The sequence below is a fragment of the Nuphar pumila genome, chromosome 10 (genome assembly GCF_984573655.1).
Source record: "Nuphar pumila chromosome 10, dmNupPumi1.hap1.1, whole genome shotgun sequence".
In the NCBI taxonomy this organism is placed as follows: domain Eukaryota; kingdom Viridiplantae; phylum Streptophyta; class Magnoliopsida; order Nymphaeales; family Nymphaeaceae; genus Nuphar; species Nuphar pumila.
Window position 1 is genome coordinate 100,743,867 of NC_143258.1, and position 25,912 is coordinate 100,769,778.

General features: G+C 36.7%; 1 protein-coding gene across 1 annotated transcript; it reads right to left on the minus strand.

Moving 5' to 3' along the window:
* Positions 1 to 304: 304 nt before the first annotated feature.
* Positions 305 to 15,879, minus strand: LOC149827597 (uncharacterized). The gene is made up of 10 exons (XM_090018177.1): positions 15,815 to 15,879; positions 15,463 to 15,557; positions 15,236 to 15,348; positions 4,446 to 4,517; positions 3,843 to 3,878; positions 1,880 to 1,925; positions 1,663 to 1,750; positions 1,453 to 1,510; positions 909 to 970; positions 305 to 612 (listed from the first exon to the last, which is right to left on the minus strand). Exons 2-9 carry the CDS (start codon positions 15,539 to 15,541, stop codon positions 920 to 922), a joined length of 543 nt encoding a protein of 180 aa, XP_089874303.1. The 5' UTR covers positions 15,542 to 15,557; positions 15,815 to 15,879; the 3' UTR covers positions 305 to 612; positions 909 to 919.
* Positions 15,880 to 25,912: the final 10,033 nt, after the last annotated feature.

Sequence of the window (25,912 nt, forward strand, 5' to 3'; positions counted from 1 at the left end):
ACTTGAAGATAGGTCATATACCAGGGGCATCAATCTCTCCTTAGCCCCACCACCTGAAATCAAGCTTATGTAGTTGCCTTAGAATCAAGTTATGTATTTATCAGGGCAACACCACAAACCATAGGTCACTCTGCTGAAGACAAAGACTAACTGAATAACCCATCTTAGCCTCGGAATTTTACGCCGCTGGACGACGTTCATAGGTATGGCAGGCTGAGCCAGCGCAACCAGGTCTTTGATCCCAGATGTGGTTTCTTCGAGTTATAAATAAAAAAAGAAAAGAAAAACTCAATAACCCAAAAGATACCCAACTGAATTCTTTAGCTGAGATAAGCTAGTCCAACCAAGTCAGAGAAAAAACAATAGTCATGCACTGCAAAGAGGATTGGGCTAGATGCCAAAAAAAGGAGCTCCTATCTGTGTCTTTTCTATTGAAAGTATAAATTCATAGACGACTAGAAACATCTTCGCACCAAAGCATAATTGAAAAAGCTTCTCAGTTATGAGGATTACAAAAAATGAGGACCTAAGAAAAACCACTCAACAACTACCAAACTTTTGCAGTGGAAAGCTCTCCTACTTCCATTTCTAAGTACTTGACCAGCGACCTACCTGCAACTCAAAGGAGACCAGTATCAAAACATTTTAAAGGAAATAATTCTCCATCCACATGAAGTACATACACCAAAAACCAATATATTTATGGTCAGTGTAGCAGCAACTTTATATCTCAGATTTGTTTCATTAAAAAAAAAGAATGAATATGAAGCTGAAAAATGAGACTCAAAGCTAGAAGTGCACATATTCACCAACAAGCAAACTCCTATTGTTTCGAGCGCAAAAGTTTCATAGAAGAGAGCATGTATTTCTAGATAAAGAAATTCACAAACATGTTATGGCAAACAAACCTGTCATGCTTCTACTCTTTAGATGTTATAACCAGCAATCCTAGGGCTCCAATGAGAAGATACTGCAAAAAATGGACAACAAATAAAAAATCATACGCATAAGCATCACTTTAGACTAGTACGCTAGTAGCACGTATGATCAACCTTTCTTGAAATGCCGAACTGTTTTTTTTTTCACCTTTCCAAACGTACGCTTGAGACACAAGGGCCGCTTCAATAGGCCAACTACTGTACTTTCTAAGGACACTATCCAAAAAATAAACAGAAGCCCTATTTTTTTTCTAATTTTGCCAAGTAAGCCAAGACATGAAAATGATTGGTATAGAAGACACCAACGTTTCAAAAAGTATCTCACTTGATACCTCATTGGTTAAAAGCATATATTAAAAAGGGAAAAAAAGTTGCCACAAGAATGAGCATAAGTGCGTCCGGCTTACACATAATTCATTTGCCAGAGTACGCCTCGACAATCTTGCCATCATAATTTTCAAGGCCAAAAGCAAATAGCATTAAAAAATTAAAGAAAAAGAAGAAGACAGCGAACCTTGATAATGGGCTTTTCAGTCATGATAATTGTTACCCAGCCAACATATGGTAAAAACCTGGCCAATATTTAACCAAGAATTTCAGTGATGCTGTTAATAAATTATACAGGCACTGAAAAATGACACTGCCAACCACATTGGCAAAATGAGATGTAGCCTTATGCATTATTTAGTAAAGAAAATCCAATTTTAAGTATATAATATCTTACCCAACAGCTCTGCCCATGATATGATGCTGCTGAAGCCAGAGCTGGCCATGGGCATATAAAAGCCTATCATCTCCAAAATTGTTATCCCCTGATAAATTAAATAAACTCATATAAGAGAAAGTGTACATTTATTAGGAAAACAGCCATTTGAAACCATCCATTCCTGATAATTAAGAACGTCCAATTTTTAGATTTCGGAAATCAGAAATGTGGCAACCTTTTGTTAGTACGTCCACTTCACGAGTGTCATTCCGCTCATGAACCTGGTAAACAAGAACATGCAACCATCAACATACAGTACATTCACTAGAAAATCATACTTCCAGCAGATGCATGAGTTCAATGCCCTAGACTCTAGTTTAGATGTAAAAGGGTGCTTATTCTTATAACAGAACGGACCATAATGACTAATGGTTTTCATTATGAACACCAAGCAAAAGAAAAATTTTAAATATATCACCTTAAATTTTAAATACAATTAAGAGACAATGTTCAGAATACATATATGTTCATCAAAAGCCAAAATACAAAAGGGAGGAATGACAAGAATAACCTAGAATTACCTACCCACATAGTCGACCAATCTTTGTTGAGATTCTTAAACTTGAGCATTAAGAAGACACAGTTAGTCCAAGATTTGGAAACTCATAACACTCGTCATCAGCCCAAAAGGCTTGGCCAACTGGGAATCTTGTGAGATCAATCCAAAGCCCCACTTTGGTGACTCCCAAATTAAATGAGTAAACTCATTGTGTCCTTGAAAGGAACCAAGTCATCAAAGTCCAACTCAAACCACCAATGCATACTCTTAATTTTCGAACATTGGTGCCAAATATCTGTAGTAAAAATAACCTTAACACTAGCATTCTGATTCATGTCCATGCAACGCTAACTTTTCTCCTACCATAAATAAGGACTCAGGCGATAGGGAACATTGTCTGAATGCAATACTTAATCATAAATCTATGTCACCTGGGTATGGGTGTGGGCACGGGGACATGACTATATATATAATAACATTTTTAAATGAAAGAAAAAAATAATAACATTTTAAATGTAAAAGAGGAAGGGGTAAAATGATTTTTTTTAAATAAGGGGATGTTTAAAAATACGTGTGTGTGTGTGTTTGGAAAAATATAAAAGGGAAAGGGTTATTTAACCCCATTCCCGCCGCCTCTCTCTCTCTCTCTCTCTCTCTCTCTCTCTCTCTCTCTCTCTCTCTCTCAAGTGACCTTGCAGTCGCTGAGAGAGAGAGACAGAGAGAAGGGGGAAACGGTAGAGAGAGGGGAAGACGAGAGCCAGAGATGGGAGGGAGAGCGGGACCAGGGAGAGAGAGTTGAGGGTTTCGTGTGTGTGTGTGTGTGTGGTGTGTTGGGGTTGGGGGGGGGGAGGGGATTTGCTTTTGTTTTTTCCCCTGAGGTTCAGGTCTGCGTTAGACCTGACCCGACCCAGCGCAGTGCGGGACTCGACCCGTGGCGTCCTGCACTGTGCCTGGTACCCGTACCCGTGTCAACGCGGGTACGGCAACCGAACTACCGTGTCGCGGTTACATAGCATATAATTAAATTCAAGAGCAATGATTCAATAAAAAATTACCCCCACACCAACCCCGCTACCATTTGAAAAAAGAGAAAATTCCATCTGAAAGCAGAGTTTGACAATGTATCATATATGACTCATATAATACAGAATTACATTATACTAACAGCCTGTCATACAAGGTGATCATTTCTCCCAGAGGGAGAAAGAGTTATTTGTTTGCCAATTGTTTAAGATTGGCCACTTTGGCTTTCTGTTCTTAAATCAGGTCATGCAAACATTTTTTGCAGCCATGAAAACACTTCTAAACCCTAAGCTACCCATTTCTAAGAGATTTCTTGCCTCCAAATTCAGAAAAAATTCCATTTCATGTCCGATTGTGCAAAATTAAACACAATAATTTTATTTATTACACAGTCCTACGAAGTGTAGGATCATCTGATAGATTAAAGCTTATAGAGCCCAATCATGGCAGACTTGCATTTTGTGCAATTACAAGCTGCAAGCAGGAAATAGGTTTATGCATAACCATAACCTATGTTCACCACTCGGACTAACATGAAGTAAGAATAAATGGCATAATTTGAATACCAACAATTAAGATGTAAAATGAAGGGAAGAAGCTAAGCATGGGTATTCACCTTGATTACCCGATGGACAATTGGAATTTCACGGCCCTGCATCAAAGTAATGAGAATGTTGTATGAGAACATGCAAGTAAAATAATCTATGATCAATACTTTGTGGTTCTATACCTAATAAGCACATCAGTGGGAAGCAGAATAAATGAAGATTAAAAAAAAGAGATGTGTACACCAATGAAAATTATATATATTTTTGTGTGTGTGTTTGTGACTGTGGTGAGACAATTTTAGATGTCTTGAAAGATGACAAATTCTCCAAAGAAAGGCTGGGTAGCACCTCGATTCTCCCACTTATCATGATTATTCCTGAAAGTTCATTGAAAGAAAATCCCAGAAGAAACACACCTCGATTCTCCCACTGGCATACCCAATGTCAACATAAGTGAATAACTTTTCTCACAGTCTCTCCTTAGGCCCTGTCTAATTTTTAAACCTTTCCCAGGTGAGGGATGTCTCGTACCCCACCATTGATTTTGAGGTTTACTACCAGCCTAAATAGTTCTACATATGCCTTTGCACACACACGCATACACACATAGAGAGAGAGAGAGCACTGTAGACGATTGAACATGGTAAAGTATAAGCCAAAAGGAAACATACATCAACATGAAACACAACAATCTCCCCAGCTCGAATAGGATCTTTACTCATGTGTAGGAACAATATGTCACCCTACAAGACAACAAATAGTCAGAAAGAGAATTTAATAAAAAATTAATAGCCCTGGCAAAGGAGCTAAATGTCGTTCTTGTAAACACAATTGAGCAGAAAATAAGAAAAATAAAAAATAGATACTATATTCATCAACAGAAAAACATAAAATTTAATGTCAATAACTGACGATTGTATGACAATTACATAAAAAAGAAAAGAAAAGAAAGAGAAAGCAACCTGTTCTGGCCAGTGTCAGGCAAAAACTAATTTTCTACCTGAAAATTTTTTAAAGATACTGGAACTTACAAGAAGAATAAGCTTGGTCCATTGATACCAAACATGTTTGGAAGTTGGTGATTGATACAAAAATATTTTGAGAGATGCAATTGTCCAAGGAACTGGATTTCCTAGGGACCTTTGGTGACTTAAGAGATGTCAGGTTTGAGGATTATCAGGTGGATTCAGAACTCCAAATTACATGGCCAGAACCAGAGGAACAAATTCTAAGATCATCAAGAAGATGGGAGAACTCAGGTGTGATGAATATAGTTAGGTAGGAAATGATCTCAGCATATAGAACTTGTAGAGTAGTTTTGGATTCTTATGTAGGCTGTGATCAGTGCACGTTAATATACCATCTCACATCCGGCATTACCTTGGCTTGTCTTTCTTTGAGTTGTGGCAGGGTTTGAAGCTACCAGCTCAGTTGGGCTTTACAAGGATACAGATTGAGACAGACCTAGGTGTTGGTGCAGATGGTCACTCAATCATCCACTCAACTTGGAAAATTTGTGCTACTATATGCTGTTCAAACTGAAAGAGGTTATTTCACCTATACCAATAGCTACAAGGGAATTACAGCTTGAGCAACTTGTGTTCGAATAAGCAGTGAAGGAATCAAATCAGTAAGTCCATACAAGGGTATGGAGCATGAAATGATAGCATTAATTAGGTTGTGGTTAAGTAGGTAGAAGTTAGAACAAGGGCAATCTCAAGGAAGCAAAAAAAGGTAGGGCACAGATCACCAAAAAGGTGAAAAAATAATCGGAGCAACAATGAAATGCTCCAGATAGAATAAAATGGATACATTGTTCCAGAAATTTAAGGCCAATCCTGCAATAAAAATTTCATACCGGCTAACAGGATCAAGGTCATTTCTTAACCCATACCAAATATTTTCGTAGGATACTGACTCTAGTTTTGATGTGATTCACAAAATAAATTTCTTTCAATTCCACAAACGGAAAAGACATCAAAAGGGAGTAACTGGTTGATTGTAAAAGAAGCAACCTGAGGAAGCCACCTTTAAACAAAGCATGATGAAGAGCACAAGCCACTGATGTTTGGAAATGGTTGGACAAACTATGGATAACAACAGAGGCATGCCCAAAGATAGAGAGTGAATATATCATCCAAGTAGAAACTTATCGTGAAAACAGATGGTTATGATCAATAAAATATTTCATTGCACTTAGCCAAGGGGTTGACATGAGTGGCTGAAGCAATAAAGATGTTGAACTGAACGAGATCTTTGTGAAAACTTAACCTGGCAAAAGTCAACACTCCTCATGTAACATCATAATCTGTCAAAATGGCACATGATTTCGAGCAACATATCTAGGTGACATGACATGAATCGAACACAATCAATGTGGTTTGTGGCTTTTCTCAATCGTTTGTTATGCTTCATGATTCTGTTTGTTTTTTTCTTGAACACAAATATGAACTTTAACATGCTTGAACATTTTAAGAAGACGAGAAAACAAAATAGTAGTTGAGGACCTTAACCACCTTGATTGCCTGTCCCTTATGCTCATGTTTTCTACATGCACACCACCACCAATAATGCAGGATTTGCCACCAATATATTCTAGCAATCCAACACCATTACAGGCAATGAGCCATCTCTATGCAACTATACAACATTGCCTAGTGGATGTGGTCACTGTTTGTCATCTGCCATCCTACCACCACATGTTGCTAATGTTACACATCCAACGCTGCATATAAATGATATTAATCTTTCATTTTCCACTCAATAGTGTTATAATATATGTATACATGTATGTATATACCTATATACATATATACCTAATATATAGTTATTAATCTTTGTAATAGTTAAATGCCATATAGGGGTATTTTAGTCAAACTGTTTATTAAAAACAGTTTTTTTGTTATTTTTATTTTTTTCTGTTTTTTGTAAATTAGAGAAGCCATAGGGGCTCTCTGGTCTTTTTGACCATAGAGTCGTTGGGGCTCCCAACGGTCTCACCATTGGGAGCTCCCAACAACTCTTGGGATCCCCCAGTGGTCTCTCTCTATTCTCCTTTTCTCATGTATAAATAGGGGTATGATCCACCTTATTCTTTAAGGTTTTACTCAAGTATTTACTCAATAAGATCCTATATTTTTTACTCTTGTGTTTGCCCTTTGGTGGCTATTTGTGTTGTCCCTTAGTGGACTTGTGCTTGTGCACATTGTGAGTATGATTTTGTTTAAGCCCTTAATGGCATTGTTTTTATCACTTTTGCTATTTCATTACATGGTATCAGAGCCATCGAGTTATTGAGGAAGTGCTTCTTCAAAGTAACCATGTGTTCAACAAAAAATCGATCTCTCCTTTAAGCTAAATGGTACAAATTACATGATGTGGGCATCCGCTATAGAAAACAATCTCAAAGGAAAGAAACTTTGGGGGTATGTCATGGGCATCATCTCGAAACCACAACTAAAGTTCACAAAAAAAGAAGGAGATCAAGAGAATGCCTTAGAAGGTGATGCACGCATGAAAGTCATTCAAGACCATCAAACTAAGGTAGAGGATTAAGAAAGTATTCATGCCAAGATTCTTGCATGGTTTATGAACAATGTTGAGCTCAAGATATGTGGCAACATTGCCAAATTTCGTAAAGCCAATGGGGCTTGGTTCTTTTTGAAGGGTATGTAAAATAAAAAAATCTTGCAAGATAATTTTACTTACAAGACAAAATACAAACAATCAAACAAGGTGATATGAGCGTTCGTGATTGTTTTAGCTCTCTTGGTCCACTTTGAGACGAATTATCTCTTCTCGAACCCAAGTGGGTTGTTAGTGAAGATGTTGAGCTAAGGAGAGAACAGATGAAAAAAAATTATTTTTTCCAATTTTTACATGGGCTTAGGCCCGAGTTTGAGCAAGTAAGATCTCTCTTTCATAGAATTAAAGCTCTTCCATTGCAAGATGCAGTTGCCAAAGTTTGCCAAGAAGAAACTCGTCTTGGTATGGTTAAAGGGGGAGATGAAGTATTGGTCATCTCTAAACCCGACAATCATGTTAAATCTTACAAGCCTCCAAATTTTGAGAGGCAAAATAACTATAATCGTGGGTATATGAAAGGCATTTGTCACCATTGTTATGAACCGGGACGCATTAGGCCAAATTATCCCAAACTTAATGATACCTCAAAAAAAAAAGTAGCTTTCGTTGATTAAACTACACCAAAGAAAGAAGAATCCATTAGAAGATGAGGAGACACTTTTTCACTTACCTAACTATCGAAGGCACTCGAACAACTTCGGGGGGCACGATAGCATCTTCCTCTCCTCCAGGTATGTGCTCTTGAATCCTTGAGTCGAGAGCTTCTTTTCATATGACTCCACATGAAAATAATTTATCTAATGTTTGCACTAATTCAAAAAGTTCCTATGTTTCCACTGCCGATGGAACATCCTTGCAAATTAAAAGTATTTGAACCTTAGAGACTTGTAAAAACTTGTGTCTCAAAAATTGGAGTTCCAAAATTAAATTTAAATTTTTTTGGTTTCTCAAATATTTGATCATGGATATGAAATCTCCTTCTCATCTAAGGGTTGCTTCATGCAGGATCTCCGGTCCGAGAAGTGGATTAGGCAAGGCCATAGGAAAGGAGATCTCTACTACATGAAATATTTAAATCTTCCTTCAAAATCATTTTGTAACTATGTCCAAGATAAAGACATTGAAACTTGGCATAAGAGACTTTAAATCCAAGCTATTCAAAGATGTATCTTTTTCCTTTTGGAAAAAAATTCTGTAATGAGAAAGAATTAATTTGCAAGGACTATATTTTTAGAAAAATGAAAAACGACCTTTTGAATTAGTGCATTCCGATGTTAGGGGACCCTCTTCGATCATATCAAAAGGAGGTTATTCATATTATGCTACATTTATTGCTGATTTCACTAGATATGTGTGGGTTTACTTCTTTAATCTCAAATTTGTTGTATTTACTTGTTTTAAAGAATTTTACATGATTATTAAAAATCAAATTTCAAGCAATATTTTCATCCTTAAATCTGACTTAGGTGGAAAATATCTATCAAATAAATTTCGAAATTATTTAAAACAAAATGGGATTTGTCATAAAAAATCTTGTCCAAAAGTTCCTCAACAAAACGGACTATCCAAAAAAAACATAGCATATTATGGAAACCGCTAGGATCTTACTTATCTCTAAAAATGTTCCAGAGAGTTTTTGGGCCGAGTTGCTCTAACATCAACTTGATAAATAGAATGCCCTCATCATCCCTTCAAAATATTTTTTCACATGTAAAACTATTTGAAAGAACTCCCGATTATAAACGTTTGAGAATTTTTGGTTGCAAATATTTTGTCCTTTTACAAAAGAGAGACAAATTATCTAAAAAATCCATTGAATGTGTCTTTATGGATTATGGAGAAAATAAAAAAGGTTTTAGATGCTTTGACTTCAAGAATAACAAATTTTATGTTTTTAAGTGTGTAACCTTTTTAGAAAATGAAAATGGATTTGAGATAACTAAGGAAAAAGATGAAGTAGATTATAACTTTTTATTTGATTTCTTGCCACAAGAAGAATTAACCTCTTGTGATGTTTCTTCAAATGATAATTTCTTGAGTGATAATGGTGATAATGATGTGAAAATCTCTATAAAAAGAGATTGTGTGTAACACCACAATACAAGAAATACAAAGATTGCACAAAGGAGAACACTCACAAGTGCACGAAGGCACACACATGCACAAAAGCATGAAACAAAATGAACTTCAATTCATAAGTTCCCAAGAGGGGCTTTACAAAAGCATTGTTATTGCATATGCACTCACAAAAAAGGATGTGTTTACAAGGGCCACTAAGGCCTATTTATAATGCAAAAAAATAAGCCACAGGGTGCAGCTCAATATGACTGTTGGAGCTGCACCCAACGGTCACATTTGTGACTGTTGGGGCAACTCCAACAGCTATATGGAGTTGTCCCTTTCACAACAGTCAAAAAGAAAAAAAGTGTAAAAAGAAAAATGTGTAAAAGGCAAAAGTAAATAAAAAAAGAAAAAGTAAAAATGTTAGCCCATTAGGGTGGCTGACGCCTATTGAGTAAAAAGATTGAAATACCCCTGATGGGTATTTCAGTTTACAGTTAAAAGAGACATAATATCCCAAATGGAAGAGAGTTCCGCAAAATACTCTCTTATAGACATATCACCTTGAACAAGAGTTAGCGCTTTCTTTTGAAGATAATACTTATGGGACAAGTCCCTAGAAGTATACATCTTCTCAAGATACTCCCACGCTTGAGAAGCCTTTTTAAACTTTATAATGTTGGCATTAATCCTTGTCTCAATGGAAGAGAAAATCCAAGACAAGATCTTGAAATTCTTCATTTCTCATTCCTCATGTTTCCTACTATATTCCTCAAGAGCATTAGTTCTTTCATCTCCCTCAAGGATTTTGATTTTCCCTTCTTTAACCAAAGTAAATTTAGGCTCTGGTTCCGGAATCGAGCTTTGAATGTAACCCCAAAGCCCTTTCCCTTTGATGTGAGCTTCCATATTTCCGGCCCACACGTGATAATTTGAGCCATTTAGCTTAAAACCAAGAGAAAAATGAGAGTCTTTCTCACCCATTAGAGAGGAAAGAAGAAAGAAAAGAATACGTACCACAATAAGATTTTAAATCTTTCTTATTATAGTAATTTTCTAAAATATTGAATGAAGAAGAGTCTCCACTCCAATCACCAAAAAGTTGAAGGCACGTTTTCCGAAGCACTTGATATTGAGAAGAATCACACTAATTTCTTTCTCCAAGCAACCTTGCTCTAATACCATGTGAAAATCTCTATAAAAAGAGATTGTGTGTAACACCGCAATACAAGAAATACAGAGAGTGCACAAAGGCACAAAGGAGAACACTCACAAGTGCACGAAGGCACGGATACACATGCACAAAAGCATGAAACAAAATGAACTTCAATTCATAAGTTCCCAAGAGGGGCTTTACAAAAGCATTGTTATTGCATATGCACTCACAAAAAAGGATGTGTTTACAAAGGCCACTAAGGCCTATTTATAATGCAAAAACAAGCCACAGGGTGCAACTCAATATGACTGTTGGAGCTGCACCCAACGGTCACATTTGTGACTGTTGGGGCAGCTCCAACAGCTATATGGAGTTGTCCCTTTCACAATAGTCAAAAAGAAAAAAAGTGTAAAAAGAAAAAGGTGTAAAAGGCAAAAGTAAATAAAAAAAGAAAAAGTAAAAATGTTAGCCTATTAGGGTGCCTGACGCCTATTGAGTAAAAGGACTGAAATACCCCTGATGGGTATTTCAGTTTACAGTTAAAAGAGACATAATATTTTAACAAATGATGGGCATTCTAATATTGAAAATGCCGAATCAAGTAATGATAATATTGATAAACCAATACATACCTGGCGTAAGAAAAAGAACCCTCCAAGTGCCTTGGAAAAATATACACATGATTCTTCTATAGAAGAAATTTCAATTAGAAGATTCAATTGTGTCTCTATTCCACCTAGTAGGTTCGTATCATATGATACTTTGACACCAAATTATAGAGCATGCTTAATAGCCTTACATTCCTACTATGAACCATCGCACTATAACGATGCTAAAAATATTCAAAATTGGGTTGAAGCAATTAATGTAGAATCGGATGCTCTTAAAAGAGTTAATATTTGGGAAGTAACTTTATTTCCCTTAAGGAAGAAAGATATGTAGATGGGTTTTTAAGGTTAAAACCAAAAGTGACGGAACCCTAGAAAGATATAAAGTCAGGTTAGTTGCCAAAGGATATTTTTAAGAATATTGAATTAACTATGAGGAAACATTTGCCCCAGTAGACAGAATGACAAGTGTTATAACCCTCATAGCAATTGCTTCAATCCAAAAATAGTTCATATATCAACTTGATGTTAAAATTGTTTTTCTTAACGGGAAACTAAGTGAGGAAGTTCATATGAACTCTCCATCGGGAGTTAGTATTGAAAATGGTAATATTCTTAAACTGAAAAAGGCCTTGTATGGCCTTAAACATGCCCTAAAGACCTGGCATGATAGATTTAGTAGTGTCATGTCTTATTTGGGTTTTCATTCATGTTATACTCTAACTACTCTTTTTATTAAAAGTACAAGTACCAAAGTAGTCATACTTCTACTTTACGTAGATAACATGATAATCATTGGGAGTGACCAACATGGAGATAGTAATATTAAAAATATTTTAAAAGAAAATTTTGACATGTCTCACTTGAGTTATTTGAGATATTTTTTAGGCATTGAATTTGCATACTCTCTCAAAGGGTACATTCTGTCTCAAATGAAGCTTAAAGCAAACATTTACGCCAAGTCTGGAATTTCAGATGACAAGAAAATAGAAACCCCAGAAGTGATCAATGCTAAGTTAAGGCTTGAAGATGGGACTCTCATTGAAGATCCTACACCCTATCATCAGCGGATCGGGGCACTCACTTACTTATCCATCACCAGACCAGATATAGATCATGCAATTCATTCTGTAAGCTAGTTTAAGCATGCACCGACCACTATGAACTATGTCGCAGAGACTCGCCCAACTGGGTGGCGCACCCGCATCGGGTGTGCGTGCAGGTGCGGCACCCGGTGCGGTCAACCTGACCCTGGGTGCATTGACCACACCCATGATAATTTATGTCCAACTTTTGAACTTTTATATATATATATATATATATATATTTTGCCGCACCCCCGCACCAAAGTTTTTTGAAAGTGCCGCACCCCTGCACCCGCACCCGCACCCATGTGACATAGACTATGAACATAGGTGCTATGTTAAGAATTATCAAATACATCAAAAATACCATCACTAAAGGGCTTTTTTTATACGCTTCTTTCTCTCTGAATTTATTTGCTTACATTGATGTTGATTGGGGAGAAAATCCCAAAAATATAATATAACTATAGGTTTTTGTGTGTTTTTAAGAGATTCTCTAATTTCATGAAGATGCAAGAAGCAACAAAAGGTATATTTGTCCTCAACTGAAGCTGAATATTGGGCAATGGCTACAACAATGAAACTTGCATGGTTGTGAAGTCTTCTCAAAGATATGGGTGTAATCATTTTTTCTTCTTCGAAGTTGTGTTGTGATAAAAAAAGTGCAATCTACATTGCAAGCAATCACACATTCCATGAGCGTACCAAACACATTGACATGGATTGTCATTATGTGAGAGATGAATAATTAAGAGGAACTATTATATTAACGTATGTCACATCAGAATACCAACTTGTAGATTTTTTCACCAAAGCTCTTCTTGCACCTCGTTTTATTTTCCTTCTTGACAAACTTTCGATTATTTTATCACAATTTTGAGAGAGAGTGTTAAAATATATGTATAGATGTATATATATATATATATATATATACCTATATATAGTTATCAATCTTTGTAATAGTTAAATGCCCTACAAGGGCATTTTAGTCATTTCCTCTTTATAATAAAATTGCTTATCAAATATAGTTTTTTGTTATTTTTTTTTTTGTAAATTAGAGGAACCATAGGGGCTCTATGGTCTTTTTTTACCATAGAGTCATTGGGGCTCACCAACGACTCTTGGGAGCCCCCAATGGTCTCTCTATTCTCCTTTTCTCATGTATAAATAGGGGTGTGATCCCTCCTATTCTTTATGCTTTTACTCAAGCAACTCAATAAGATCCTATATTTTTTACCCATGTGTTTGCCCTTTGTTAGCTATTTGTGTTGTCCCTTAATGGACTTGTACTTGTGCACATTGTGAGTATAATCTTGTTTAAGCCCTTAGTGGTATTGTCTTTATCACTTTCGCTATTTTATTACAAATAGCACCTTTTTTCAACCCATTATCATATTCCAACATTTCAGTGATTTCATACATGCAAGAGCACCTGCCGACCAACCTAACCATCACGCATGCCACCACATGTTGCACCTCTCATAACCATGCCCAGTCACACACCATCAGTGCCTTACACCAAGCTACAATAGGAACTATCACAAACTAGTTTACATCCACTCGGCACATCAATCACATTTCGGGAACAACCAACCATGCTCAACAATGAGCATGTGGTAACTCTCCCTCACTCAAAACTTCAACATGCTTAGTTATCATACCTTTGAGAGGAGCTTGTTTTCCTGTATATTTGGCAACAACTTTTCATGGGTGTTTCCAATTGATGTTACAATGGAGGCCTTATAGTTGCTCTTCCACTTTCATCTGATCCACTTCGCTTTGGAAAATTATTCACAAGATCTGATCTTGACCCATATCCATTAAACTTCTCAAATTCAATCATTAACATCACTTAAGTGTAAGACTCCACGGTCTTTCCTGACTACAAGAAAGCTCACACAAAGCCCGCTATTTCAAGTCAATAAGGCATTTCTTACGCCCAGCACTTATCCAAGGCTCTCACTTTCTTGGGATCCCCTTTCCCGCCTAACAAAGTTTGACATGCTTTGCTACTCCTATGCACCATAAGCATTTCCTTGTCATTTCCACAATCCAGCCCAGAGTTACCAGAAACGCCTAGGTAATTGGGGAAGCGTGCTTTCCTGAAGCGCGTTTCAGAAGCGCGAAACGTCGCACTTCCGAAACGCGCTGAGAAGCACGCTTTTTTTTTTTGGAAGCGCACTTCCCCCTCGCTTCCTCCATTTTTTCATTTTTTTCATTTTTTTGTATTTTTATTTTTATTTTTATTTTTATCCCTCGCTTCTGGTTCGCTTCCGAGACATTTTCTGATTCGCTCCTAAGTGGTCCTACGCTTCCCACTTCCTAAAATTTTGAAAGTGCCTGGCTTCCCGCTTCCGCTTCCCGGGATACTGACTTTGGGAGTGCCACCTTGCCTTGATCCAACTTCTCAACAGGTTACGTCACTATCCCATGGAAGGCGTCATGCCCCAAAACATAATGGCATAGTGAACTCGCATGTCCTAATTTTCATGAAAATCCAGTATTCATGCCTTGTCCCGTAGCCGTGTCCATGTCAATGCAACATGGGTCTCAATATGGTCATACTTGAATCAAATCTATAAGCAACTAATTACCACCATGAACACACAAAAAAAAAGAGAGCCAAGTATGCTTTTTTCTCCTTTTCAGAAAGGATCAACTTAATAGAGCTTGAATAACATGACCCACAACAAGAATACCACATTATGCTAGCGACCACTATCTTGAACAGCCAGTCATATGATATGTCTCTCTTTGAATTTTGGGCACCGTAACGATCCTTCAGATAGATGCTATGTATCTATAATCTAATCAACAACCCTATGCTGTTGGAATCCCGGGCTTCATTTGATAAATTAGTAACACATACACAACACACAGCAGCAGTACTTCATAGACTACTGAATCTGATCTAAGACAAGGATGAGCACCAAAAATAAGGTAAAATATACAGGTTTAAGTCATACCCTCTTGAAGCCAGGTTCCATACTCCCAGAAAGAACCACGACGACGGGCGATTCGCTTCCGGTGACGCACATCAACCCCTTCCATATTATTAAGGCTGACGTAACAATCATTCCTGATGCACATCATCTCAAGAATTTACGGAGGAAAAAAATGAAAAAAAGTGCCGAAAAAAACCCGAATTATTGATAAGCATATCAAAACTATTGAAACAGAAGTTATTTCATACCGAGGCTAACAGCCTGAGTGGCTACATGCCTAATCTGAAGCGACCGAATCGACTCCACCGTTTCCCCTATGAACCCCATTGCGCCCTCTTTAATCCTGTTTCAAGAAAACATTATTCCCATAAGAGAGAGAGAGAGAGAGAGATTGCAGACATAAGTAAGAAACCCATGAATCTAAAGAATGAAGCAACAAGAATAGAGAAAGATTCACACGATTCTCCGTCCAAATTTCCACCGGATTAGAATCAGATCAAGGAAACAAGCAAACAGTGGAAGGTAGGGGTATTCGACGGAAATGGGATTTCCGACGATGCCTCCAAAACAAAAGTTAAAAAACGAGGGAAAGAGACTCACCAACGTGCCGGAAAAGCGAGTCGTCCGGCCGGAAAACTCCGACGGCGCTAGAACGAGCGGAGACTTGGAAATGTCAATCCAGGCCCACTCTTTTATTAATATTTAGGGTAATTTCCTGATAGAACCCACCTTCTACTAAATATTCCATTTTAGGTACACACTTTTCTAAAATTCCTGATATGGACTTACATTTTTCTGACAACGGTCATATAAAGACCTTGGATAGGTACGCTTTACAGTGCTCTGAAAATCCTTTTTTATCCTTGTTGATTAGAATAAAAATACATGAATACCCTTCAAAACACCTACCTTATTACGTGTAATAAATTTGCCTCCACCTATTCCCGTACCACATTTGTTCTAGTTTGGGCCAGATCCATGATAAATATATTTTGGATTATTTTTGGTGTGGGTTGGACCTAAATTATCAATATAGTTGAATTAGCAGATACCATATCAAAGGGTCCAGTTTTCAAACTAGATTTAAAAATTTATCATGACACTTAAGTCGCATATGGGTCTAAAACTTGAACCAAACTTGAAAAACAAATACACAAGTAGATCTAACCTATATTTTCATACGGCATATATATATATATATATATACAAATTTGGACTAGATAGTTAAAGCGTACATTTGGGCTTGTTCAGATCCATGTTAGAACCGGATAAGTATTAAAGTTGGGTTTGGTAAAATTTTTGTCTAATAATGCCTCTTTTTTTTACTTGAATTAACAGGTCTATTGTGAGATGAGATCCAAACCGGATCTGACACCCAGCATTTCCCATGGAAAAAGGAAAGGGATCTGGCATATTTTTTTTTATGCGCAAGTTTGGATCGGATCTAAGGATGTCAAAGGCCGGGTATTGCCCAATCAATAAAATAAAAGTCTGACCCGTTAACACTCTAATCAGATCCATAACAAATATATTAGTGAATGAAAAAGGAAAAATGGATGAGGATATTGTCGGTATTTTAAATATTTAACTTGTCGGTATTTTAAATATTTTAAAAATTGTAAGTCCATGTTAGGATTTTTAGAAAGGTTGGTACCTGACATAGAATCTCAGGTAAAAGATGGGCCTGTATAAGAAAAATTACCCTAGTTTTTTTTTTCTGTAGTAAAATTTTCTAATTTTTTGCCCTTAAACTTTGCAAATTATCAAAAATTTCCAACAGCGTTTTTTTTTAATTAACTACAATTATTAACCAAGAAAAGTCTTTTAATATCCTTTGGAAACTGACCATTCAATTTTCAAAGTGCTTTTGGTCTCAAATGCTAACTTCTTCTATGCTATGACACAGGCTTTTTTTTAATTAGTAAAAAAAATAAACACAAAATTGTTAAGCAAATGAAAAGATAAAGAAGAAAAAACTAAAGCATCTCTATTTTTCTCCTATGAATAAATCGTTAAATGCATAAATATCATGATAAAATCATAGCATTTTCACTAAAATGACATCATCATGATGTTTTAAAGCATCACGTTATTTTAACTGTCTAAACAATGACCAAAATATCACAGATGCTGATGTTATCAAAATATGGCCCATATTTGTCACTATAATGCAGTGTGACAAATATCGCGAGATTTATGAAAATCTTGCGATAATATCGTGAGAAATTTCCTGAAAGTTTAAAACAGCAATTTCTCGCGAGATTTATGAAAAAACATAAATATCGTGATTTAAATGTGATATATTCATTTTAAATGGCTATTTATCGTGAAAAAAAAACATGTATTTTATTTTTAAATAATTTTTATTAATGTTTTCTTATAAAAAATTTTATATTTTTTATTACTTTTTTTATTGCTGATATTTTGCAAAAAAAATGCGATATTTATGGAATTTTTCAATTTCTCATGAGTTTTTGGAAAACAAAAATTGTTGATAAAAAACGTTTGTCACTATGCTATAATGTCAAGTTAAATATTTCAGTCATGTTTATCCAATCATGAGTTCAAACTATGGCTAGTAAAGAAGCTGAGCTTGAAGTGTTCAAACTTGGCTTTCTCTTGTGATAAGCCCAGCCAAGTTCAAGCCCATAATGAGCCTGAGCTAAACAACCAAGATTGAGTTGTTTCGGAGCTGAAAACAATATAATCACAACCCCAAGGCCATGCATATCGAAGTATGGTGCCTCACTGCGGGCAAATAGTAAGCCGACGGAGTTTCACATTGCCATGATAGTGATTGTAAGTATCGCAGGTAGAGCCAGTGTGACTAGGTCTCTAATATTAAGGGGTGGTTTCTCGGTGTAAATATAAAAAAGAAGAAGCAATATAATAACATATTACATTGTTTTAGAGCTTGAAGCATTAAGATTTTATTATTGAACCTAGGCTTGCAAACCAAATACATAAATCATTTGTTATATGCTATATTATATTTCTTAAAATATATCTAAAACTAGGGATGTCAACCAGTCGGGTTTGGTGTTGACCCAGGTGGAATCATACTTTAACAAGATCTTCGTGTATGGTATCAGGTTCATACCTGGGTCTAATTGGGTGCACTATAAGAAAAACCATACTCGGACCCGATAAAAATTACATGAACCAAACTTGGACCATCCCAGGTAAAACCATAACTTTTATCATTTTTAGATTGAAAATTTACGGGTCTTAATCGAAACTCATGTTGGGTTTGGGTTTGGTATAAAATTTTACAAACTATACCCAGGTCCATGTTTTAATCGAACCTTTGTGTCCGGACTCAGTGTAATGCCCCAAAATTTTAACCCAAAAATCAAGAGAATTTTTTTTTAATACTTTTAAAATTAACAACGAAAATCATTTGTTAAAAAGATCGGTTAAAGAGATTGGGCGGTTACATATATCAAACCATATACTAAATTAAATTTATCAAATGCATAAATAACTTAATTTAGTCTCATGAATTTAAAATAACATTAGAGTCCATAAAATATCCAAAATAACAAATTAATGTCTATTCTAAAAAATTTTGAGAAAGAAAAGGTTTAGCTCTCGACCCGTCGCAACATCTTGCCATCGAAAGGCATCCTCAATAAGTACTTGCATATAATTTTGGGGTCAGTTTCATTGAGCCCTAGTAGAAGGTACTAAACCAACACAAGTAAACTAAAACCAATATATATGAATCATACTTTAATAAATTTAAACATCAATTCATATAATTGTCCATTTCATATACACATGATATCACAGTTCCATAACAAGACTAAATTTTAACAACTAATAATAAGTTTATACATGAGTATGTAAAAATGCATGCACTTACCAATGCAGAACAATAGATCTTTCATGCACATACATAACAAATCTATCTCAAGGATTTATGCCTCCATCTTGAGCACTTTGATGCAAGATTCAATGTCACCTTCATGCCATGAATGATAATTATAATGCATTCACATACATTTACACATTCATCTTAGGCATTGAATATCAATAATATCACGCATCTACACGTAGTCACATGCCACACACTTCAATGCACATGCATTTGCAATTCAATAACATTGTTCATTCAGAGACATAATATAATAGTACATTCAATAACATGTTTCATAAAATTTTAACACATGCATTTAAACATGTAACAGTGTACCTATGCATATTAACATGTCAACACATTCATAAAAAAAAATATCAAAAAACCATGCTTCACAAAATTAACCGATCATGCACGCTTAGGGTCCGATTAGGTGAAATTCACAGCAAGCATTTATTCAATGGCATGAAATGATAATTCACCCGATATCATGCTTATTTAAAACTTAAAACATGCTTTTTTGCAATACTACAAAGTATATCTACATATTAATTTATCATTTGCAACCAAGCATCACTATGGAGAGTTTAAACTACACATAACCTAACTAGCCCGTATTTGGTTTGAGATCTAGTTAGGCCAACATGTAAAGTTTTATTTCATATAAGTCACTAGTTGCATCACAAAAATATGGCTTGCTTAAACCTGTAACAGGACAATCTATTTTATTTACACACAGAAGGTCATCAATAGTGCCCACTGCTTGATTATGCTTTATTCAGTACAAAAACTCGAACTAAATTGCCAAATATTTATAAACCATTTTTTTTAAACAAGGCGAAACAAATAAACCTGTTTAGACCCAGTCCCAATGAGGATTGGACCGTTGCTTAGTGGATTAGACTCAGGTTTGATCCATTATCGGATCAGTCCATGAATCTCCACCACTCAGTTCTATATACATCACTATTTTTTTTTTAACTGACACATTATCCATGATACTGGACAAACCCAGTCCCAAGCAAGGACTGGTCTGATCCATTTCAGAACATGGGCTCATGTCTGATCCATGAAAGGATCAGACCCAAGGGTCTAAACACTCTTTCTTTGAACTTGAACAGGACCAACTCATTTCACGATTGAACTGGTATACTTATTTATTTATTTTTTCTTCTGGTGACAAAGCAGATCCAGTCCCAACGGGGACTGATATGACCCATATCACCTTTATAATTTGGACCTAATCCCAAATCAATAGAAACACAAAGATTTTTCAAACTGCTAAACCCTCTGACACAACAACCTAGAAATGACAATTCTAAAAAGATAAATATCACTAGTAATATATATCTAAGGACAAATACTGACACTACAAGAAAAATGCTACTTAGCGACGGAAATTTGCGATGGATTTTTTCCGTCGCCAATTAGCGATGGATTAGCGAGCGAAAACTATTTGTCGCTAACGTTTGAAATATTTGCAAAATTAGCGACGGAAATATCTCCGTCGCTAATTAGCGAGGGATTAACGACAATTTTTTTTCGTCGCCAAAACACTACAAAAAAATGCTAATTAGCGACGGAATTAGTGAGGGATTTTTTTTGTCCCTAATCCGTCGCTAATTAGCGATGGATTAGGGACGGAAAAATTCCCTCGCTAATTCCGTCGCTAATTTTCGTCCCACCTGAGGCGCGAAATTTTCCCTCCCTCCGTTCAAAAATTTTCCGCCCTTTGTTCTCCCTCCCGTTCAATTTAAACTATCCCCGAAGCTCCGCTGACGACACACACATACAAAGAGTCGATCCCCACGAGAAGTCGCAGATGGAGCCGTCGTGGCTTCGTCGGAGCCGAAACGTCAAGGGGGCGACAAAGAGGAGGCGTTGGGGAGCCACTGCAGCCTGCCGGAGTCGAAGAGAGTGGCGACGAAGAGGTGGCTGCTGTTGGGGAGCCACTGGAGCCTGCCGGAGTCGCGAAGATCCGCGCGAAGTCGCGAAGAGCTTGCCGGAGTTGCGAAGATGCCGTACTCATTGCTCCTCCCCCTGCAGCTTGCGAAGATCCACGCAGAGTCTCAGCTGAAGCTGAGTGCCCACGTCGTGAAGCTCTTCGGCTGGTTCTCATGGCAGACCTGGAACTTGAAGAGAGGAGCTCCTCCCGGAACGCGCCACTGCTGTGAAGCTCTTCGGTTGGTTCTCGTGGCAGACCTAGAACTTGAAGAGGAGCTTCCCCTGGATCCGCGCGTAATCGCAGCCTGCCAGAACGCGCCGGTTCTGTGAAAAAAAAAATGCTCCTTGCCGAAGAACGCGCCGGCAGCGAGCAAATTTTCTTTTTTAGTTTTTTTAAAAATTTAACAACGGATTAGCGACGGATATTATCCATTGCTAATTTAAAATAGCGAAGGACTCGCAATGGATCATATTCGTCGCAAATTAGCGACGGACAAGTTCTGGCACGGATTAGCGTCGAAAAATTCGCGATGAAAGTTTTCAGTCGCTAATCCGACGCTAATCCGTCGCTAAACAGTTTAGCGACGGATTAGCGTCGGATTAGCGACGAATTTAGGTCATCGCTAATCCACAGGTTTCTTGTAGTGTGAGAAGAATTTGCAACAATCCCTTATTGCATGCATCATATGAGTTACATCACCAATAAACCTTATCAAAACGTAGCAATACACACCAAAAAAAAAAATCAATGGTAGATGGTTGATGCTAGTAACCTCACAAAGGTAACATAGCAATCCATTTTTCAATGCATACTTCAATTTTTTTTTTATCAATGTACTCCGACAAATATCACCACCACTTTCTGGTATTATCTGTCATATATAAATTATTATGCAATAAACGACTATCAAGTTGGTTTTAAATATATCGACCAATAATGATCCACATTTTTTTTTAATTTAAAAATCACACATCATTGATTTGTCCTGGCACAACCAGGGACTGATCCGAGTTGGTTTTACATGCATGGGAATGATTGATCCAAGTATGGATCAATCCATGCATTCATATATCCGTTTTCACAAACAGTTTTGGTGCTTAGTGAGTCTGAACCGATATCCAGTCATAAATTAGGATCAATATATGGGTTCAAATCTGTATGTACCCGAAGTATGCTTACAAATACAAGTTTTACCTTACGGGTATCAGGTTAGAACCCCTAGCTTGAAAGTGCCGAAAACCAGAATCGAAACCGTGAACACTCAATGATGTAGACACGAACCAAACATCACCTCTTCTAAACCGGGGTTGTGTTTCTTTGTCCAGCCACAACCCCTAATGGAACCTCTTCTCTCCCAAATATTATAAAGAAAGAGAGGGTCAATAATATATATATATATATATATATATATATATATATATATATATATATATATATATATATATATATATATATATATAGATAGATAGAGAGAGAGAGAGAGAGAGAGAGAGAGAGAGAGAGAGAGAGAGAGAGAGAGAGAGAGCACGTTAAAGAAGGGAGTGCATCATGAGAGGGGCCTTATATAGGCCTCTCAACTTTTCAAGACAAGTTTCTATTCCCTCTTATATTTTTTCTTTAAACTTTCTTTTTTATCATTTCATATATATTTTTAATTAATTTGTTTACTTTTTTAAAATAGACAGGAAAGGTAACATCCCACCTCCTTGGCCAATCTTTCCTACGTGGGAGTCCACAGGGAACGTCCCACCATGGACTCTAAGCATATCAACAAAAAATTTCAATAAATCTTAAGGCTTCCTTCTTATTTATTTTTTTTGTTGGTGAGTGTTGCCCCCACCCCCCTTTTTCTTTATCTCTACATGGGAATCTTAGGTAATATAAGATTTTAAAAACTATGATTTTCAGCCAAGAGGGATGGGCCACATGGGGGTGGGGGGCACATCCCATTAAATAAATTAATTTAATTTCTTAAATTATTAATTATGATTTCAAATCCAATTTCAATATAATTTTCATTTTGAATTTCATATCCAATCCAATTATTTTCAAATTTAATTTAGATCCAAATCTAAATTTACCTCTTATTACATTCAAATTCAAATTTATGTTTAATTAATTTTGAATTCAAATTTGTGTGAAATTAAATCTAAATTAAATCCAAACTTCAAATTTCACTTTAGATTAAATTTCAAGTTACCGTACACATTCAAATACAATTAAATCCATAATTGCAACATAAATTTATTTTTATTAATCTAAATAAATGCTAAAAATTTTAAGGGTATTACATCTAAGTCTTAATGAGGTCTTCTTATTTATCATCATACTAGGACCCTATAAGGTTTGGTTCAGGTTGGGTCCGGGTAAACCAGGCCCATTGACACCTATCCAAAACACATTTGTTACCACTTAACAAGTTTATATGATTATCAAGGAATGGTGACCATGGTTGGGTACCTGATTTCAGTTTCTTCAATTATAAACAAGATGACTATTATACAGTTAAAAAAGAAACTAATTACACTCACTGGGTGCACTCTCGGGTGGGCAAGGAAGACATCAAGGGTTTTACCAACCGGAGGTCAGCCAATGCATAGGCGGAGCTGGGGGGGGGGGGGGGGGGCAGAACTGGGTAGCCCAGTCCTGCCTCCCGGCCCAGTTAAAAAAAAAAATTTAAAAGCCCAGCCCTGATTACATATGAAATAGATTTTTATCCATTTTTGTAGCCCAGTCCTAGCCCAGCCCTGACTGCAGCAAATAGTTTGATTTGTCCATATGAAATAGATTTTTATTAATAATTGTAGCCATTTTTTATTTTATCTCAATTTTTCTTTTCGGGGGCACTGCCCCAAACCCAAGATTATCACACATTTTTTTTTTGCTACAACCCTGATTGGTTGGGTCTAAATTTTTTCTGATAAGGATGCGTTTGTTTTATGGGAAGTGTCTTTCCTATGGAAGGCATGCCCAGGAGAAACACCACCGGGCTTGACTAGGGAGATGTGATTGGTTTTTCGTACAAAAACCCCGCACTGTGTGGGAAAAAGCGGGGACTTAAGTGGGCTGACCGCTTCTAACCCACTTTGTTTGTTTCATGGTCTGCAGACAGAAAAGCAATTATTTTCATATGAAAATGGTTCATTTTCACGCAAAACAAGTGTGCCTTGACGTTCTGCAATATATTCACTGTAAGGTGCATTAAAAACAAAAGGTTGAGGTAACTTGGAAAACAACATTATAAAGGCATGTTTGAGAGCAAGAAAGATATAGGAAAAGTAATGCAAAATGAAAAATTCCTACAGATTTTTCGACCCTTCAAGAATCATTCCTCCATGAGTGGTGAAAGAATGTTTCTTACCAAAAAAAAATTTATTTTTACACTCTCCGCCACCCAGCTCACCAACACCTCCACCATCTCGCCATCACCCACCACCGCCCTCTTCACAAACCAGCAAAAAACTTTCTTTTATAAAACTTTTCATATAAAAAACTCTCAAAAGCAAAACTTTCTAACTTTCTTTTCTCATGAGAGTTTTCTTTCTTTCAAACGTGCCCTATGCGTAATTGAAACTTTGAACATCATAGAACTCAATTCATTTGACCTAACATGGATAAGATCTACACATTGCAAACCCATGTAAATGACAGATCTCATTTTCGGGATTTTCTCGGCAAGAGATAATCTTGCAATATTAAAAAAAAAGTTATTGTTTGGGAGATTCTTGAAAAAATACTAGTAAATATAAAATTTGCACATATAAGGAATTATATCAAAATATAATAGAAACATAAACGTGAAAAATGTTAATATTGCATTAACAAGGCAATAATATCACGATAAAGCTGTGATACTTTGAAAATATCGTTGTTTTGGAGATTATATCAGGTTTTGAAATACTGTGGCGATAATTTCAAAATATCGCTGATATATGTTACTCGTCGTAACAAAAAAAAATGGGACTCTAACTGCGATCCAACCCGTCTAAACCAGCTGGTCCATCAAACTAAACTCCACTTTACTCAGGGTATCTCTTCCAGGTTTGTTACTTGTTAGTCTGGGTGTCAAAGGGTTGGGTTTGGTTTAGACTCGGGTGGAACTAGACTTGGCCCCGATTTTCAGGTATGGTATCAGGTTCAGACCGGGGTCTAATCAGATCTACCATAAGAGAAACTATACTCGCACCCGATAAGAACTAGATGAACCAGACCCAGGCTATACCTAGTAAAATACTATTTTTTATCATTTTTACATTGAAAATTGCAGGACTTAATGGTGTGAGTATGATATAAAATTTTACAAACTATATCTGGATCCATGTATTAACCAGACCTTCGGGTTCAGACCCGGATCTTAACGGGTCTTCTTATTTATCACCATACCCGGACCCTATAGGATTTGGTACGGGTTGGGTCTGGTGAGCCTGACCCGTTGACACCCGTACTTGTTAGGGATACCAACGGTTCGGTTCTATCAACAAGAAACTAGCCGGACTTGGATCCACAAACGCATAACAGGTAAGTCTGGACTCAGGTTCCAGTTTCCAAAGATCAATCGGATTTTGGACATGGATCTAAAGCAGGATTAGCCACAGTCCTCAAAACCGACCCGTTTGGCATTTCCGTGATAGAAAATGATATATAACGTATTCAGAAATAAGTTTCATCTATTTGACTGCCACGTTGAATAGCGTATAACTTTGATCCTAAAATATCCTTCAAAGGAAGGCTCGCTCTTCACAGCACCCAAAAACTTGTGCAAAGCTGGCAGCAAATTGATTAAAGAACTTGACCTTTGAATTCATCACGGAGTCTCTAAGGTTTTTGCGAGAAGCCACGAGGCACCGATCATCCTACAAAAGGCTGCAGCGGTTAGGGTTTCGGCTTCGCCCCT